Raw genomic sequence first — 19,962 nt, 5'->3', positions numbered from 1 at the left:
AAGGTGGATTACGAGTGCCATTCTACATTGCCATAATGCAGCTGGAAAGCCGCTGACCAGCAGGATTAGAGCACATTCCACAAGATCGGTGGCTTCTTCAACAGCACTCTTTGCGGGAGTGCACATCAAGGACATTTGCAGAGCTGCGACTTGGAGCAGCGTGCATACCTTTACAAAGCATTACTGCTTGGATTCCTTGCAACAGGAAGATATGGCTGTAGGCCAAGCGGTCCTGAGGAACCTCTTCCACTAATTGGTGAGCTTTCATTTCTATCCCACCTTCATTTTATTCTGCACATTTTGGTTTTCATGTGATAATGGCTATTGTAATGTTTATTTATGACACAAAATGTGTTTATGGCCAACTGCTTGCTACTCTGATACACAAGCTTGGGAATCTATGAAAGTTCCAATACTGGGGCTAGAAAACAAGTTACTTACCTGTAACTGTGGTTCACCAGTATTGGTAACTTTCATAGATTCCCATGCGCCCACCCACCTCCCCGAGGAAAGCTCAGCCTTCAGCAGATATGCTGACTGTTACACAACGGCTACAAAAATCTGAGGCTCTGAGGTTCCTTCAGGAGGGTTCTATGGGGTGAGGCTCTTCTGATTGGCTGATGCCTACGTTTGGTCTCTTTTACAAAAAGAGGCGGATATGCTACAAAAGGGAAAGAGGCCTTGGTCTTTTTCTTGCCCTTTCGTACCTACTGCTATGTTATTTTGTTACCGAGACTCCCATTCCGACGACGGAGAATGATACAAAAGCATGGGAATCTATGAAAGTTACCAATACTGGGGAACCACAGTTACAGGTAAGTAACTTGTTTTCTTACTGTTCCTCACTGCAAGGGTTTGCTTGACAGTGATAGACAGTAAAAAAAAGGCTACATGCCAACCCATCTAAATTGGGTGGGCAGAAGGCTATGTCATTCTAAGAATGGATACCAGACACCGTGGTTATGGTGACCAAGTTAATAAACTGCTGGGGTACATTATAGCACTCTTTGAGATTGGAGGACATTTACCTGACAGCATTATCTAAGTCTACAATTAGGAAGGCAGAACTCTTAGACCCCAATGCTGATGACCAAGTATGTATGTCGAGATCAATGAGTGATGTGAGGATTTTTTAAGTTTAGAGGGAATCTAGGTTTTCTTAAGAGTAATTCTCATAAAAGTAAGCTAAAAAGAATCTGTCCCCTGTAGTTTCAAAAGGGGGAAACATACTAATCGGCTGGGGCGACCACTGCGCCTCTGGCCTGGTCGCCCCCTCTGCCTTCCTGCTGCCCGCTGCATACCTGTTCTCTGTGCCGCTGCCCCAGCCGCCGCAGGGCCGCTCTCCAAGCCTCCGCTTTTGTTTTTTTCCCACCGCTGCCCCAGCCGCCGCAGGGCCGCCCTCCTTGCCTCTGCCTTCTGTTTTCCCGCCGCTGCCCCAGCCGCCGCAGGGCCGCCCTCCTTGCCTCTGCCTTCTGTTTTCCCGCCTCTGCCCCAGCCGCCGCAGGGCCGCCCACCAAGCCCGACTTCTTTTTCCCGCCACTGCCAGCCCGCGCCCCCGCCCCCCCGCCAGCCGATTGGTCGGCCCGCTCCCGCCTCCCCGCAGACCCTCCCTACCGGCTCCCTTCTTAAGGGGACCCAGACCCTTCCAAGGGAGCGACCACTGTGCCTCTGGCCTGGTCGCCCCCTCTGCCTTCCTGCTGCCCGCTGCATACCTGTTCTCTGTGCCGCTGCCCCAGCCGCCGCAGGGCCGCTCTCCAAGCCTCCTCTTTCGTTATTTTCCCGCCGCTGCCCCAGCCGCCGCAGGGCCGCCCTCCTTGCCTCTGCCTTCTGTTTTCCCGCCGCTGCCCCAGCCGCCGCAGGGCCGCCCTCCTTGCCTCTGCCTTCTGTTTTTCCGCCGCTGGCCCAGCCGCCGCAGGGCCGCCCACCAAGCCCGACTTTTTTTTCCCGCTGCTGCCAGCCCGCGGCCCCGCCCCCGCCAGCCGATTGGTCGGCCCGCTCCCGCCTCCCCGCAGACCCTCCCTACCGGCTCCCTTCTTATGACGCCCCCGGAGCGACCGCACAGCGGACGCGCGCAGCGGGAGCACCGATTGTGCGCCGAAGGCGCGCCAAAGGTAAGCCCGTCTGCGCCCGTCCACGCCTGAACCGCGCCCAGTGCCAGGACCCCTGGCCCCCGAGGACCCCAGCCCGTCCGCCGGACGTACACCGCCGCCACCCTCCACTCGCTCAACACTGGCCGAATCCCGGGATGCTACCGAGCCACCCCGAGACGCACCCACGGACCCTTCAGCTGCCACGCCTGCAAGTTCACCTACATCCAGACCTGCCTCGCACCAGCACCCGCCAAGCCGAACACCAGCAGCAACCACCTCAAGTGCATCCTGCTCAACACCCGCTCCGTCCACAGACACGCCATCGAACTCTGGAACCTCCTCGACACCACAGTTCCTGACGTTGCCTTCCTCACTGAAACCTGGATGAACGACTCCTCAGCGCCCGACATCGCCATCGCCATCCCAGGGGGCTACAAGATCACCCGGAGGGACCGCACCGCCAACCAGATGGGAGGAGGCATCGCCATCATCCACAGGGACACCATCCGCATCACGACCAACACCGACGACACCCTGACCACCGCCGAACACCTACACTTCCAGATCCACACCAACCCGAAGACCACCCTCAGAGGCACCCTGATCTACCGACCCCCGGGACCACGCACACAATTCAGCGAGGACATCGCCGACTTCGTCAGCCCGCATGCCCTCCCCTCCGCTGACTACATCCTCCTGGGAGACCTCAACTTCCACCTGGAGAACAACAGCGACCGCAACACCATCACCCTGCTCGACAACCTCGCCAACCTCGGACTCAAGCAGCTGGTGTCCACCCCCACCCACCTCGCCGGACACACACTCGACGCCGTCTTCTCATCCAGCAAAGACATCGCCTTCAGCCACGCTACAGGACTACACTGGATGGACCACAGCTGCGTCCACTTCACCTTCAGAAGAACGACGATCCAACACCACCAGCAACAGGTTGCCCGAAGAAACTGGAACAATATCACAGCCGACCAGCTCGCCGCTTCCCTGAGCCAGCACCCTCCCGCCAGCTCAGCGAACCCCAGCCAGGCCGCCGACAACCTCACGAAGTGGATCAGCAACTGCACGGACGAACTCGCCCCACTGAGGACCCCGCCCAGCAGACCCGGCAGCAAGAAAGCCCCATGGTTCACCGACGAACTCAAGAGCTCCAAGAAGAACTGCCGAGCCCTCGAGAAAGTCTGGAGAAGGGAACCAACACCGGACAACATGACCACCCTCAAGCTTGCCACCCGGAAGCACCACCAACTGATCCGCGCCACCAAGAAAACTGCATACAAGGACCGGCTGGACAACAACGCACACAACTGCAAGGAATTCTTCAACATCGTAAAAGAGCTCTCCAACCCCAACGCCGGAAACAACGACATCACCCCATCGCAAGACCTCTGCAACTCCCTCGCCTCCTACTTCCACAACAAGATCGCGGACATACACAACAGCTTCAGGATTCAACCGACGCACGCCACGACCGCAGCAACGCCCCCCACCACCACCCTCCGCGCCTGGACTCCTATCAGCACCGAAGACACCGTCCGCATGATGAACTCCATCCACTCCGGATCTCCGAAACCCCTGCCCTCACCACGTCTTCAACAAGGCCGACGCTGTCATCGCACCCCACCTGCGGGACATCATCAACACCTCCTTCGACACCGCCACCTTCCCGGAGAGCTGGAAGCACGCCGAACTCAGTGCTCTACTAAAGAATCCAACAGCGGACCCCACCGAACTCAAGAATTACCGCCCCATCTCGCTCCTCCTGTTTCCAGCCAAAGTCATCGAGAAGACCGTCAACAAACAGCTGGCCGCCTTCCTCGAGACGAATGGATCCCTCGACCCCTCACAGTCTGGCTTCCGAGCCAACCACAGCACCGAGACCACCCTCATCGCTGCCACCGATGACATCCGAGCCCTGATGGACAACGGAGAAACAGCGGCCCTCATCCTCCTAGACCTCTCCGCGGCATTCAACACTGTCTGCCACCGCACCCTAGTGCAGCGCTTCAGCAACGTCGGAATCCAGGAGAAGGCACTGGAATGGATCATCTCCTTCCTCGACGGAAGAACACAGAGAGACCGTCCACCACCGTACAAGTCAGAGGCCACCGAAGTCATCTGCGGCGTCCCTCAAGGATCCTCGCTGAGCCCCACCCTCTTCAACATCTACATGAGCCCCCTCGCGGCCATCGCACGCCAACACAACCTCAACATCATCTCCTACGCCGACGACACCCAGCTGATCCTCTCCCTGACCAACGACCCCGCCGCCGCCAGAGCCAACCTTCACGAAGGGATGAAAGATGTAGCCGAGTGGATGACGACCAGCCGCCTGAAACTGAACTCAGACAAGATGGAAGTCCTCATCCTGGGCTACTCGCCCTCCGCCTGGGATGACTCCTGGTGGCCCCCCGCCCTGGGCACCGCACCCAAACCGACAGACCACGCACGCAACCTGGGCTTCATCCTGGACTCCTCCCTCTCCATGACCAGACAAGTCAACGCCGTCTCCTCATCGTGCTTCAACATCCTGCGCATGCTACGGAAGATCTTCAGGTGGATCCCCACCGAGACCAGGAAGACGGTCACCCAGGCCCTCGTCACCAGCCGACTGGACTACGGCAACGCCCTCTACGCCGGAACCACCGCCAAGCTCCAGAAGAGACTCCAGCGAATCCAGAACACCTCAGCCAGACTCATCATCGACATCCCATGAAACAGCCACATCTCCGGACATCTGAGAGACCTGCATTGGCTCCCCGTCAACAAAAGAATCACCTTCCGTCTCCTCACTCACACACACAAAGCCCTACACGATCAAGGCCCGAGCTACCTCAACAACCGCATCAACTTCTACGCTCCCAAACGCCACCTCCGATCAGCCAGTCATGCCCTCGCCGCCGTCCCCCGCATCCGAAGAACGACAACAGGAGGAAGGTCCTTCTCCTACCTGGCCGCCAAGACCTGGAACTCCCTCCCGACCGACCTGCGCCTGACCCGAGACCACCTCTCCTTCAGGAAGAAGCTCAAGACCTGGCTGTTCGAGCAATAGCAGCACCCCCCCCCCCCCCCCCCAGCGCCTTGAGACCCTCCGGGTAAGTAGTGCGCTCTATAAATGTCTTTGATTGATTGATTGATTGAAAAGATTATGAGAGAAGATAAAATTGTCCCTGTGGAGGCCACCAAGTGGTTGGCTTCAGTAGTGGTTTCTTGCAAGGATATTAGGGACACTAGACTGTGTATTGACCTCTGGAAGATAAAGAAGAAGTACTTTTGGACTAATTTCCATTACCGAATTTGAGAGAGATGTTGTCAATGTTGTCGACTACTAAACCTGATTCCAAGTTCTTCACTGATGTAACATCTTTCCATCATATTAGACTGCATGATAGTTCCCAAGATCTCATGATATTTGCCATTACCCTGGGATGTGATACATTTTTAAGAATGACGTTTGGCCTCGTTTCATTAGCTTCTAAGTTCCAAAGGGCTTTAAAGGGTGTTGTAGGAGCCCTGGATGGCTTGAGATATGTCCAGTATGATATGCTGATATATGGTAAGAACTGGAATGAGCAAATGGTTAGGGCATGATGTGTGTTAGAAAGACTGAATCAGGAGGGTATTACCCTTAAGATACATACATGAAGGTTTGGACAGGAGCACATTTCCTCTAGGACACACAATCTCAAGCAATGGGTAACACCAATAGTGATCTGGTAGAAACCATCACAGTGCTAGAAACTCCTCAACCTAAGGAAGAGGTTCTGACTTTTCTGGGGATGGTTGAGTTCTATACTAGACACATTTTCAATATTCTTGACAACATGCTAGTTAGAAGCACATCATGAAGAAGGGTGTTGAGTATTTATAGAATGATGAGTGCAAGCAAGAATTAGAGGGTCTTGACAAAGTTGTAGTTACAGCACCTGATTTATTTGTGTTGTGCCTGGTATAACTACTTTTTGTATCCACAATATATTTTATTGCAGAAAGATAAAAATAAGGAGCGTCTATTATCATGAGCTTTTAGAGTATTCAGAGGAGCGGAGTATAATTATTCTGTAAAAGAGAGGGGGGCTATAGGTGTGAATGGGGCTGTATAAAAATTTGGCATTTCCTGTGAAAATCTTAATTCACCATTAGATCACATAATGAACCCCCGAGAGAGATTTTTTGTAAGAAGGGTCTTGACTTGGTATCTGTTTGCATTAGTAAATGAGCTGTCAAGCTTCAAGAATACTCATTTGATGTGGAATACATACTTGGGTCTGTCAACTACACGGCTAACTGTTGCCAAGATTATTCTCCAGCTTTTCAGATTCAGCTGTAAAAGAGCGTTCAGTGGAAGATGAGTTATGCATTGAAGAAACTATAGATCTTATCACCCAGAGTGTAATTACTCAGGAGGACTGGAAGAAGGACGAGGGTGTTGACTCTAGTTTTCATCAGTGTTTGGAGTTTGGGAAGAAATAATGGCCTAGAAGGGAAATCTTTGTCTTGAACTCCACCCGTATTCTGAAGTCAAGTGTGAACTCTTTAGCAAGGAAGGGCTCTTATTCTGAGGCACCAGTTTAGTTGTTCCAGAAGGTTTAAGGAGTAGTGTGATTTATATTGCCCATGGGGAACATTAGTGGATTGTTAAACTAAAGGAGCATCTTCAAGAAGAGTTCTGGTCCTCGGGTATTGATTTGGCTGTTGAAATGTCTGTAAAGATCATGTATAGAGAGGCAGCGTAGTAATAAAATTTGCGAATCCCACATTCCTCCAATGGTATGTAGGGACTTACCCAATGGTCCTTGGTTAGAAATTGTGATAGATATAGTGGTTTCTTTGAAAAGAGAGGCAATATCATAACATTTTTTGGAGGCCTTATCACTAACAATGTAAATGAATTCAATTCAAAGTTTAGTTATGCAAATGTATGTTAGGTAGGTATTCTTAAAAGTTGGAATGCTTTCTGCCCACCAGGATCTATGTTGTACACCGCTGTTTTTCCTGTCTATGAAACATTTTCTTTAGCCCTAAATATGCTAACTAATGCCATATAATTCCATGTTGATTGCTTCATGGTCCTCTAATTTTCTTTTTTTTTTTTAATAAGGCTTTAGAAAAACATGGGAGAATTGACTATCTATTCTCCAATGCAGCCGTGGGGTTCGGTGCCAACAGCATCTTTGACACCACAGAAGAAGAGTGGACTGAGGTAAGACTGCATCACTCACCAAAGTGTACCAATGCCTTATAAAACCATTAAATAAATACATTACCATGTCGCTTCTATTCACCACCATGCAATCAGCAGAGAATCACACGTCCAACTATTTCAGCAGCTCAAATACAGAACCAATCCGAGACCTAAAGGCCAACAGATTACCTCAGGTACCAATAAGAACAAGACAGCCTGTAGAGAGCCCCACATGGTACAACAGCACTCCCAGGAAATGACAGCCATGTGCTTACTTTTGATCCTCTACCACCTCAAATAACAAAGTATTTCAGGAACAGGTAGGCCAATAGATGTCCTCAGTTGCCCCTTTGGAATCAAGGTTCTTGTGTGCCCTGCTCTTGATCACCAGTAGACAGTGAGCAGAAGAGATCACTTTACTTCTCTGACCAACTTAAGGACTCATTTGCTATTGACATATCTGAGCATATATCTAATACTCATTGCTAACCAGATTCATTATTAGTTGTGCTGTCCAGTGTTGGAACTGATATTTTGAAGTGGTCCTTCCCAAATTTTATCTTTAAAAAATTGGTGTCCCATTGATGATTAACTCCTTATGATTAAATGTTGTAAAAACACTTTGGGTTTACAGCATGCCCCTTGTTAAAAAAAGTGATAGTAATGGGATGGAGATGAATAAATGTGTGGTATACTAGTTACTGTTTATTCTTCAGTTCCATATGAACAGTACTACGAGGAAATGTAGTGGAATGTAGTGGAAGTGCCAGGAGATAAACAAACAATACCATAATTCTCCTGATAATTTTAAAAGATGTCTTCCAAAGCTGTTGTATTACCAGTACAAACTAGGTTACTGATGGTTTTCCACTAATGACTGGGTTCCTTATACTGTATTTAGAGGGGTACTTTATGATTGGAGCAATGGTATGTTGTTTGTGGTAAAAAAACAAAAACCCTGATGAAAAGCATAACTACATCCTCAATGCCCTCGAAAAATGATTGGTACGCAGTAATTTCCTAGGTAGTCAAGCTGAGGAAGGCTGATTCTCTTGAAGAAGACATTCAATCCTACTTTCATTGTTTCCTTTGTGATTTCAGATTTTCAACACAAATGTAATTTCAATGTTCCAGTTGGTGAAGCAAGTCCTTCCTCACATGCAGAAAGTTGGGTAAGGCTCACAAGCACTGGTAAATAAAGAAATAGTGGTTTATATTAAGCGTTTGGCAGATGGGATACTCCATCGCAAATGAGACTTCCTCTGTTTTGTCATAATACACTATAACACAGCAGAGAGGACATCTACTTTGTTTGTGTTAGAGAATGTTATCATCCACACTCTAAATAGGTCCCACATTTGATAATGTTGTATCAGAATGTTGTTGCACACTGGCGGGGTATTTTCGTACTGCCATAAAACAGAGGTGATCAGAGTCAATTTTACTTCTGACTGATCAGTTCTAGAAGATGGGTAGAATGTTATGGAGCACATGCCACATTTCCTCAACTCATCCTGACTTGGATATCCTACTGATTATCCTGAAAGACAACAAGGTTTAAGCGTCAAGGACTCTGTAACTGAACACTGTAAAGTTCAATGTAACCATAGCCCAAAAGCAATCCATCTCTGGCGCAATACGCCACCTTTAGAGCTCCCTCCTTGCGCAAACAAGAGCTTAACCCACTCTCCATTCTGCATGCACCTATCCAAGCTCAATCTTTTGGACCCCCTCCTGAAGAGAACACTACCCTCCCCACATTTTGGAGGACTATTTATGGCATACAGTTTGCCCTGCCATACATCATAAGGATATTACAAATCACTAAGGAGCTCCATGATCATCTAGAAGAGCATAGCAGCATGCCAAGTTCCTTTTTAAGGTCATGGAACTATGAGGTGACTTTATTCTTCATATGGTCACATCATTACACACCCCTTAATGCCTCTTAAAACCTTGGCGTCTTGTTCTTTCACACAAAAGGAATAGTATGGTGTTAGTATGAAGAATGAAAGGGAAATCTGTAGAGTGAAAAATCAATTGACGAAATGCAGTAAAATGTTGCAGAAAGATATTCGAATATTTTAATTTATGTCAAAGTTCAATATTGGTGTAATTCAAAATTGTGTAAAAACGGGCACAAATATTTTCTGTCCTGTAATGACACATCAATCTATACAATATATATGTTGCTACACATATATTCTTTCTGCTGATAAGTGTTTATTTCAGAAAAACTGGTTAGAAGGAAAACACAGTTCTCTTTTTCACTGTTTAAACTGTAGCTTTTATTATGCTTTCTGAAATGCCTTGCACCTTGGCTGAGGCATTGCCGGTATGCCATTTCATTTGTCACTGTCAGGATTTATACAAGGATTGCAGGCTCACATGATGTACAATCTAATGTATCCTGCCGCTATATAGATCACTATATATTCCCTTTGTTCTATTCCCAATCAATATCTTTCATGTTAATATACCTTAGTTTATCAATTGTAGTAGGGTACATAGAAAACTGGTATTAATCAAAGTTTAATGGAAGAAGAGGCAGAAGGTCTGATTCTGAAAGCTAATTGAAGGTTTGAATGTATCCTACACACACAATAGCCTTTTTTTACAAGTTAACTAGTTTTGAAATGTACATACACCAGTTACACCCTTTTAAGTGAATTTACCCACACAAATATTTCTCTGTAATCAAAGCTACTCACTTGAAGAGGGAGTGAAAGGGGGATGTGGGCTGAAGGGCTCAAATGCCCTGGAATTGTGTGCACATCCACAATCTTACACATTTGTAGGTTTTCCCAAACCTCCTTCAAATCCAACCTCACTCTGTAAAACTTTGAAGAGTTACTCTGGCAAAGACCAGGAGGAAACCTCTTTTTTAGGCTATGAAAGGAAACCTCTGAAAATAGACGTGGTGTTTGGTATGCTTTTTTACAAAGGGAGAAATATTTATACCATGAATAAAAAAACATGGCCTTTCACACATCAATAAAATTACTCTTTGTGCAATTGTTCACTATACAATTGTACAGGTGACAATACAAACCTTTTCCAGTATGCTGTCTGGCATGCTTTCAGGTAAAACGCTTGTGAATTCCTCAAATTAGTAAATGTCCTTCCCTCTGCTTGTATATTATCTCTTATTTTAAGAATAGGACCATGAACGGGAAGGACGCGGGCCACAGTAGAGGAAATGTATTGTATATCTGTAAAGCGCACTACTGCCTGGTGCTAAGAAGGTGTGTGTACCTAGCTCTATCTACCTCTATGGTAGGTTGGTTAATTGAAAAGCCAGGTCTTCAGCTTGTTGCAGGATTCAAATGTATTATGAAGGTTCTCACAGAGCAAGCAAAAAAAAGGTAATATCGCTGATGAATCAGGTTTTATTAGAGCAAAATATTTGTGTAAAAGAGAAATGTATGTCGGGCACATTATGATGTATTACTAATATACTGTGTATTTACAATAATGTAATAATGTGACTGCATGTTACCCTCAGCAGAAACTGCATAAAAAGCAATGTATACATGTTTGTTATTAATACCACAAGTTGTTCCACATTTGATAGAAAAAAGCCCTACATCCAATGGTAATACCATGAATGTGATAACATTATTAAAACAGCAGAGATTACCCCTGGATTTAACATGTCATCTAAATGAAGACCTAGGGAGGGAAACATCAAATGCGGTGGTTAATGAATTAAATTCAGATCTGAGTTGTCTGAAAAGATATAATGGATGGTATGACTGCTGCATTGTTATTTACACACAATAACTACAGAATGGTATGAAGGCATTGTAAAATGCAATCACTGCAATGTGAAATGTATTTTATTTTGTTTATGTTTATGTATAAGCATAAATGCAGCAAAAAAATGGCACTTTTCAGATTGAAAAAGGCTGTTACACAGTCGAAATACATCTTTTTTCTGTCACTCTGTCTGAGGAGACTTGATTCATTAAACAGGGTAATCATTTCCTGTCTTCGAGTGCTGCTCTCGTCCGGATGGAGTTTGGGAGGGTGTGGAATATGGGATCTGAGGAAAAGAAAAGATTCTCTTTCAGAAAGGATCAGACCACTTTTTGCAACTTTATTCCATTTGGGTATTCAATATTCAGATCCAAGTGATTTTATGATATAATTCATCCAAGTACTACTAAATGATTAGCACAGCCGACATGTGTTTTGCTTCTTTAGGGCTGTCAATTGAAAATAAACAAATGTTAAGAACGTACTTCTAAAATACAATGAATCTACCAAAAGCCAAAGACTATTTTATTTTTATGTTAGTTGAACATAATCATCTTAGTAAAGACATCATATTCAATATGAAAATGACCCAGTAACTTATAAACCTTCTGTGCAAGCATATTATTCACTGTACAAAGATTTGTATGAACATGATTTCCATTCCATTAACAGAATTAAACATCTCGAATAATAGTCATATTCTGAATGGCACCGCCAAGCTATGTATATGGAATGAGAACAAGATATTCCCTAATACAGAAATTTGAATTCTTTAATTTGTATTCATATAAAAGTACAATTAAAAAGGATTTTATTGGAAAAAAAGCAAATATTTTTTAATGTGTCAAATTGCATAATTTCGATCTCATAATATTGGCCAAAAAAGAAAACATGTATGTATAATTTATTAATTATTTTCCCAACACAACATCCCTACAATGCTGCCAAATATATATTTAAGTCTAGGCAGTCATTTTAAAAAAGATGTGCCTGTAAATAAAAATGTTATTCCAACATAAAGGACATTGATTAGGAACCTAAATAAAGACCCAACTACCCAAAGGGATTGTAATACAGATCTCCTACTCCCTGACCCCATCAACATTTGTGTGGTACCCTTTCTCCAAAACCGACTTCATCAGTTAATTTAGGTAATGTTCTTAAGCAACCCATCTGGTGTTTTCTTTTCTCATCAATATGGCTACTTCAGGTCAGTCATTAGTTCAAAATCCCAACTCCATATATACCAATACATGTGACAATAATAGTCACCAAATGTTTTTTTATTCTGTATCAAACCGTGTTTAAACAATAGCTTTCTGTTACTCCACTTAAACCCAGACAGCACAAATTCCTCCTATACTGAAGCCAATTGATTATGAAAGTTGAATATACTAAGATAACTTCTCAATAACCCATCCCCTGTTAAATCATATCCAAAGAACTCAGTTAACCCAATATTCATCTTGCAGTAAATTAAATTCCTCACCCCCACTCCCTATGTGAATGAATACAAATAATGATTGTATCCCAAATTTCCAAATTTTAACCCATCTAAAATTCGATTGGCCCACCTTATAGGAAATCATGCAGATGGTCCTCTAGTACAGCAGTCAACCAATTAACCCCATGTTAAAGGAGACTGAAAGATAAACAATAAATGTGGCACATCTTTAGTGCATATCCTTACAAGGATTACATGTAACTATAACTACTCCAGGTAAACCAACACATTCCATTATTCTTACCTTCACACTTATAAGAAACAAGGTCCTAATGTGACCACTACATAGTGAAATGAAGGTTTAACAAACCCTTCTTATATACCGTTTCTAAATTGCTCGCCAAACAATCGCCACGTGGCCTTATCCCAGAATTTAATCTGACTGTTTCTGATTCATTCTCTTGTCTAATTATTACATTTAGCTAATTTTCAACCCACAATCAATTCTTATGAAAATCTCACACTCATAAAGGTTATAATATAATACATATATGTTTTATAGCACAAATAAATTCACTTTCACTAAAATGAACCAAAATTCATCAAAGCAGATTAAGTTGTATTCGAACCATGCCTTGTGAAACCATAATGTTTGCTGTGTCAGTACTGTTCAGCTACACATTTATTACTTCAAAACAGATAAAATATACTCCTTCATTGGATTCTTCTCAATTAAATTAAAAAAAAGGAAAATAATGAGGAAGGTCCCCATGATATAACACAATTCAAACATACTACGTTCGAATTTGAAAGGTTTTTCCTTCTTTTAGATAAGAGATTTACTGAGCTGTTTTAATAAAATTAGTCAAAAGCAAAACCCCAGAGTCCATTCTTGAACCCCGTCCTTTTGAGGCATAATAGTGCCATGCTATCGCCTCCATGCCAAATATCAGACTAATCTCTCATAACAAAACAATCCCACATATAAAGGAGACTACTAATGAAATATCTTCATTTCATGTCTCATATCAATCTTACAAATAACCACCACCATTGCAAACGTACTATCTTAGCATACAAAGAAATTATTTATAAGGAAAATGTTCGATTTCACTTCTAAAATTGATTCTTCACACAGCTCCCTGAAATAGCTGTTGGCAACAATAAAAAAACTGACCAAGCTACAAATAACGTGGTCAATCAATCCTTCTGTAATTCATTAGCCTCCTTTTTCCAAGACAAGGTTAAAGCAGTGTGTAACATATTTTTGCCCAACAACCAGCCCTCCCGCTCCTCTTTCAGAGGTGCCTCTTCAGGTGGCTTAGAGTTTGCTGAACTATAGGCTATTCCTCCACAGGTAGCTTAGCTGATTTCTCTCTCTGTGTCCCTCTTCTGGCTTCTCATCAGGCACGATTCTACTATTTTGACAACCTTTCCTCTATTAACTTTGGATCAAGTCCAGAGTTAATGCAGCAAAATGAGATCTGGCTCCTGCATGGATCCTAGCCCTCCAAATATCACCTGAAACCACTTCAATTCATGTTCATGTTATGGACATTCTTAGCATGATGTTCAGCACCAGCTATTTCCCTAAAGTGTGTAAAACAGCCTCCATTTTTCCCCTTCTAAAGAAGCCTAACCTAGTTGTCACAGACCCTATGAACTATTCACCAATCTTGTGTCTTGGCTTCCCAGTAAAAAATGTAGAGAAGGACATAAATTCTGGAATTAAGTTGGTCATCAACAACAAAGCCTTAGGGGATACTACCTCCTTGGAAACATTCCTAAAAAATATAGTGGTGCCCATGGCCCCCACCCAGCCTCAGGGAGTGCCACCTCTTCAGGTTTAACATAAATTAATGTAGGGGGTTTGTCTCAGACTTCGACCTAAGGGACTACCACCTCCCTGGGACTTCTACAATGCAGGGGGGTGTGCGGCCACCTTTGTGGAGCTATTTATGGCTCTAGGGACCAATCACCCCCCAGGGATGGCTGCTGCTACCTCCCAAGATGCCCATCCTTGGAAGGTAGCTGTTTGCAAAAGCAAACATTAGTCCGCTTTCTAGGCAAAGTTTTCATCTGTTTCCCTGCATGCAAATATGCATGCAGGGGAACAACAGATTAAAAAATTTGCTCTGACAAACAGGGAGCTTACTTTCACCAGCCCCCTGTCTGTCAGAGCAATGCTGGCTCCTGTAGAAGGAGTGGGGATGGCTAGGACCAATCACATTGCACCCTAGAGGCACTCGGGGATGGGATTCCTGGGGCTGATAACAGCCTAGGAAGGAGGGCCGCGTAGCCCCTCTCCCCTACTAAGTTATTTTTTTTAAATGTTGGGCCCCTTTGTGATGTAATATGTGAGGTGCATTGCTGGCAGTAAGTCATAGTTAGCTCAGGTGTCTTAAAATGCTGGATTGTCTGTTTTTGTACGAGTGAAATGTGAGCCAACCACGTGTGCCAAGTTACAACTGCTGTGTCTCCAAAACAAAGGGCGCGTTGTCCAAACGGGCTTACTGGGCAAAGTCTGTAATTAATTTTCAAACTCCTTTAACAAAGTATAGGATGATGACGTCATGTCTTGCATCATAAAGAATTTATTTTCATACGGCTGCTGGACTCATTTGGACTGACCTGCAGGTTTGTTCACCAACAGTGTGTATAAAGTTTGCCACCATTTTAAACTTCCCAATACAGCGTCACATGGTTAGGATTACAACAATAGTGCGTTAGAAAATAGACTAGTAATTTTCTGCATATTATACCACTGGTATCGTAATGAACATTGCTCCGCTGCACAAACATTGTTCCAAAATTTGGGTTTCACAAAATATTATACTTGTGTTCCCTGTAAATCAGCTAAATATTTACAAATAAATATTCTTCTTCTTAGCGCTCTGCGCTACAATGTCTGCATTGTCAATCACATTGTCATGCTTTTTCTTACACGCGGTATTTCCACAAACCAATACTGGGCAAGTGCCCAATTAATATGCATGGATATTTTCTGACAGACAAGACTCTGAGGCGCAATTTCATAAACGATCGTATCCATACATCTTAATGTATATAATCATAGTTACTGGACCCCGATGGAATCAACATATTATATCAAAGATATAGCCCAAGTGGGAAATCATTCATAAGTTGACAATTTCTGTCTAAACATGTGGCACTGTAAAGTGTGTGTGTACCCTATAAACCATAAAAATGTGAAAATGAAATGGTTAAAAACAAACAGGGACGGAGGATGTAAAGTAACAAATCGATTACAAGTGAGTATGCAAGTCTTCTTCCATATTTAAACCCCCAGGGGATTTGCTATTATGTTTGATTATGTAAGTCGACTCTAATTTTCTCAGTTTTTTCTCGCAGTTACGACCCCGCTCATTTCACTGTGTACACTGGAGCAAGATTTACGACAGTACTGAGTTTCCAGCTGTTACCTTTCTGTGTAACCTTGTTTGAATCCTGTTTTCTTTTATACAAATCTCAACATCCAAAAAGTGTACCTTTACATTACTGATGTCAGATGTGAATTTAAGATTAAGTGCATTAACATTGAGTATTTCCTCAAATTTTTTAGCTGACTCAACAGACCCCTTCCGAATAAGGCAAACCATCTATGAATCTCCACCAATGGAGTACATGTTGGTCAAAAAGACCTTTGTGAGTGGCCATGAGGACATGCTCCTCCCACCAGCCCACGTGTAAACACACGTACCTAGGGGAGAAGCATGACCTCATCGCAACTCCATGCAACTGCTGAAAAACAAGCATATTTCAATCATCTTCAACAGCATCTTATTGTGCTCATACAAGTGAATAGTTTTTTCCAAAAAATAGTGAACTGCATTGATACCATCAGTATGGTGAATACTGGTATATAGTGAACAAACATCCATCACTATTATATGACAATCCTCTTCCCATTCAACCTCATTGACTTTACTTAAAAAGTGTCCAGTACCTCTAATATATGACAGCAGATTTTCCACAAATTCATGTGAAAAATGCTCGCCATACTTTGACATAGCTTCCAAAAGACCCTTTTGTGCCGAAATGATTTGTATGCCTGGGACTGGTACCATATTTTTATGAACTTTTGGGATAAAAGTATAATATGGGAGTGATGGGATAGTCATTTTTTTTGAAACAATATTCATTTTTAGTCAATAGTCCCATTCGTTTCCATTGTGCCAATTCTAAGAAGATAGTATCTTTAATTTGGCTTAATTCTTGAAAGCTGGCTTTTCTGTAGCAATTTGTGTCATTCAGATGTTGCATTGCTTTCTCCATATATGATGACCATGGCCACAAAATGATATTGCCGCCCCTGTCAGCCTTATTGATGATTATTTCTGTGTGTTTTTGCAGCTTGTGAATGAGTTTAGTGTACTGAATTTCAGAATACCTTCAATGCCTATTTTGTTGTATAACAGTACAGTTTAGCTTCTTTAAATGCTCAACCACACAGTCATTAAAAATATCAATGGCGTCCCTTGGCATCATCGGAATAAAAGTAGATGGAGGTCTGAATGGACTATTTATAGGACTGCTACAGATAATGCCAGCTTCACTTAGTTTTTTTGCGTGGAAATGGTTGGTTGCTTAAAGGGTTCTAATATCTAATGCTTGTAAATTGGTACAAAGTCCTTGGGGAGGTCTGACTTGGAATGCAATATCCACTGCATTTTTGAGTTGAAAATGTTTTCTGAGCTTCAGCTTTCGTATAAATTTAAAAACATCTACTCTCGTTTGTGTATATTTGTGGGACAATAGGATAAACCGAGAGCCAATATTGTTTTTCCGCAGTAGATAGGGTTATTTTGGATAGATTAATCACCGTACTGTCTTCCTTCTCTGATTCTGTACTCACTTCTTGCTGTACTGATTTTTCTTGCCTCTGCCTCTGTAATTTGAGTTGCAACATCTGTTTTCTCGATCGGTTCCTTCTGCACCTTGTTTCAACGCCTGATTGCGTGGTCTCAGTGTCTGCCGGCAGTCTTCCACTAAAAAAGTAAGCTCTTCTCCTGGGGCAAAGTTAGTGGGCAGTTCTGGTTTTTTACTTCCCATACTGCCGTCTGAATCAACGCTGCTGTCTACACTGTTGATTTCCACAGTGGAGAAATGTGAATCCGCTTGAGCTGAACATGTCGCCGTGCTACTTTTGCTACTTTCATTCTCTAGCGCCCAACGCTTTATATTATCGAATTTTTTCAAAAAATTAAAAATGCGCCCTGTTTCATAATCACGTTTATCTCTGGCGAATTTATAAATCTTTCTCTCTTTTATGGTTTACTCATGTTTCTTCAGCCTAGTTTTTATTTCTTCCCGTCCTTTCTTTATTTGATCTTTCTGTTCATTAGCTTCTAGCAAAGCGTTGATATCATCTATTTCTGTGAGTATAGCAACCTTGTCGATTTCTGAGTATTTTATCAAAATGCCGACCACATTCATTGATTCATGAAATGATGGATTTAGGCCCAAATCTCTGTACTGGGGTGAATGTATGACATTGTTCTATATTCTGTCTATCAACTGTTGTTTTTGCATTTGTCACCCTGAGTGGGACGGGTATGCTCAGACGTGAGTCCCGTGCTCTCCACGCCACTGGAGTCAAGCTATCCTGGCTGAAGACGGCTGATAGCCAGAAACCGGTCCTTGGATGCTTGATTCCGGTCCAGGGAAGACATGGCTTGGCAGTTCGGGCTGGACTGTTCCCATGTGGCACAGGGTCAAGGCTGATTTGCAAATGGCTATGTCTGAATTGGGGTGGTGTGGTGTGCCAAAACACAATGGATGTAGGCCCAGATCTCTGTACTGGGATAAATGTGTGACATTGTTCTGCATTCTGTCCATCAAATGTTGTTTTTGCATTTGTCACCCCGAGTGGGACGGGTATGCTCAGACGTGAGTCTCATGCCATCCACACCACTGGAGTCAAGCTATCCTGGCTGAAGACAGCTGATAGCCAGAAACCGGTCCTAGGATGCTTGATTCCGGTCCAGGGAAGACATGGCTTGGCAGTTCGGGCTAGACTGTTCCCATGAGGCATAGGGTCAAGGCTGATTTGTATATGGCCATGTCTGAACTGGGGTGGTGTGGTGAGCAAAATAACTATGGGTTTAGGCCCAGATCGCTGTACTGGGGTGAATGTATGACATTGTTTGCATTCTTTCCATCAACTGTTGTTTTTGCATTTGACCATATTCATTGAGGCATCCAAATTGTTTGTCGCCCACTCTTTCAGCATTAGAGGGTTAGGATTTTCAAATGAAGGGACAATCATGACCCGCAAACCCCACAGTACTCTTCCAGCCTCCTTATATTTTTCTAACGACTTACGTTCCCACCATTTAGTCATCTCAGTACGGTGGAGATTTTCTAGCTTCTTTAATAAAGTCTTAACGTCATTGTTAATTTTGGAATTGTTGGTTTGACCATTGCGCATTGTTTCTACTTCTGGTATGTTTAAGAATAGGGTGTCTGCTGTCGCTTCTCGGTCCATTAGCGCGTCCACTGTTGATAACATGGTTATTTTGGTAATCTGCAATCACCTTTTGCAATACCAAATAATTCAATTCATCCGGTTGTCAGTTTCACTGCACTATTCCTACCACCTGCAATGTTAAAATACTCAGTCAGCCAAGCTGCTTACCGGTTGGAAAAACGATTTCGGTACCTTTGGTGTCCTCCGACTCCCCGGGTCCTGACGCTGAATCCTTTGGGCAAAACAAACTCCGACTCCGATCTCCGACGTAGAACTGCGGGGGCTAGCTCGGAAAATACCCCTACCGGGTTTTACCACTAATCACTTCCGTAATGTCAGCTGTATGTATATATATATATATATATATATATATATATATATATATATATATATATATATATATATATATATTCACTGAAAAAACCATAGGTTTCACGCATGTTATAGTTAGCTGGACATTTCACTCATACAAAACCATTGAAATTCCCCTGTTATAGTTCGTTCAGATAACTATAACTCGCGCGCCCGCAATGCACTGCTGATGACGTCACATATTACATCACTCATGACATAGTCAGTGGCATCACTCATGACATCACTGATGATATCTCAAATGACATCACTGATGACATCACTGATGACATCATCCAGTGATTGTGTGTCTTTCTGAAAAATAAATATTTTTTTTATATGTATATCTAAAGGTCGATGGAAGAATAAATGGGTAAATAACTGTCTAAATGGATGTTTTTTTGTAAAATTGATTGTATAACTGACTTATTAAGTATATCTTAGTGAATATATGTATTAGCGAGTAATGTTTAAATATATAAATGTCTGTATCAGTGTCTCACTTTGTGTATAAGTGGTTGCATGGGTTTGTGAGTAGCTACATGAGTGTGTATATGGGTTATTAGATGGTTTTTTGAGTATCTGTATGAATGTCTGTATTGTTTGGTGGGGGTATTACTTAGCGCATAGA

General features: G+C 43.5%; 1 protein-coding gene across 2 annotated transcripts in view; it reads left to right on the top strand.

Annotated features, from left to right (window-relative positions):
* LOC147684075 (dehydrogenase/reductase SDR family member 4-like) overlaps nt 1-19,962 on the top strand; it is a 138,236-nt gene that overhangs the window by 52,678 nt on the left and 65,596 nt on the right. For both annotated transcript variants that reach the window (XM_086944429.1, XM_086944428.1), the window contains exons 4-5: nt 7,204-7,305; nt 8,389-8,459. In XM_086944429.1, coding sequence (XP_086800555.1) covers nt 7,204-7,305; nt 8,389-8,459 — 173 coding nt within the window. The remainder of the gene's footprint in view (nt 1-7,203; nt 7,306-8,388; nt 8,460-19,962) is intronic.

This window comes from Lissotriton vulgaris, chromosome 11 (genome assembly GCF_964263255.1).
Source record: "Lissotriton vulgaris chromosome 11, aLisVul1.2, whole genome shotgun sequence".
NCBI classification, from domain to species: domain Eukaryota; kingdom Metazoa; phylum Chordata; class Amphibia; order Caudata; family Salamandridae; genus Lissotriton; species Lissotriton vulgaris.
Note: the sequence above shows the minus strand (reverse complement) of the source record. Positions and strands in the feature narration are given on the sequence as shown.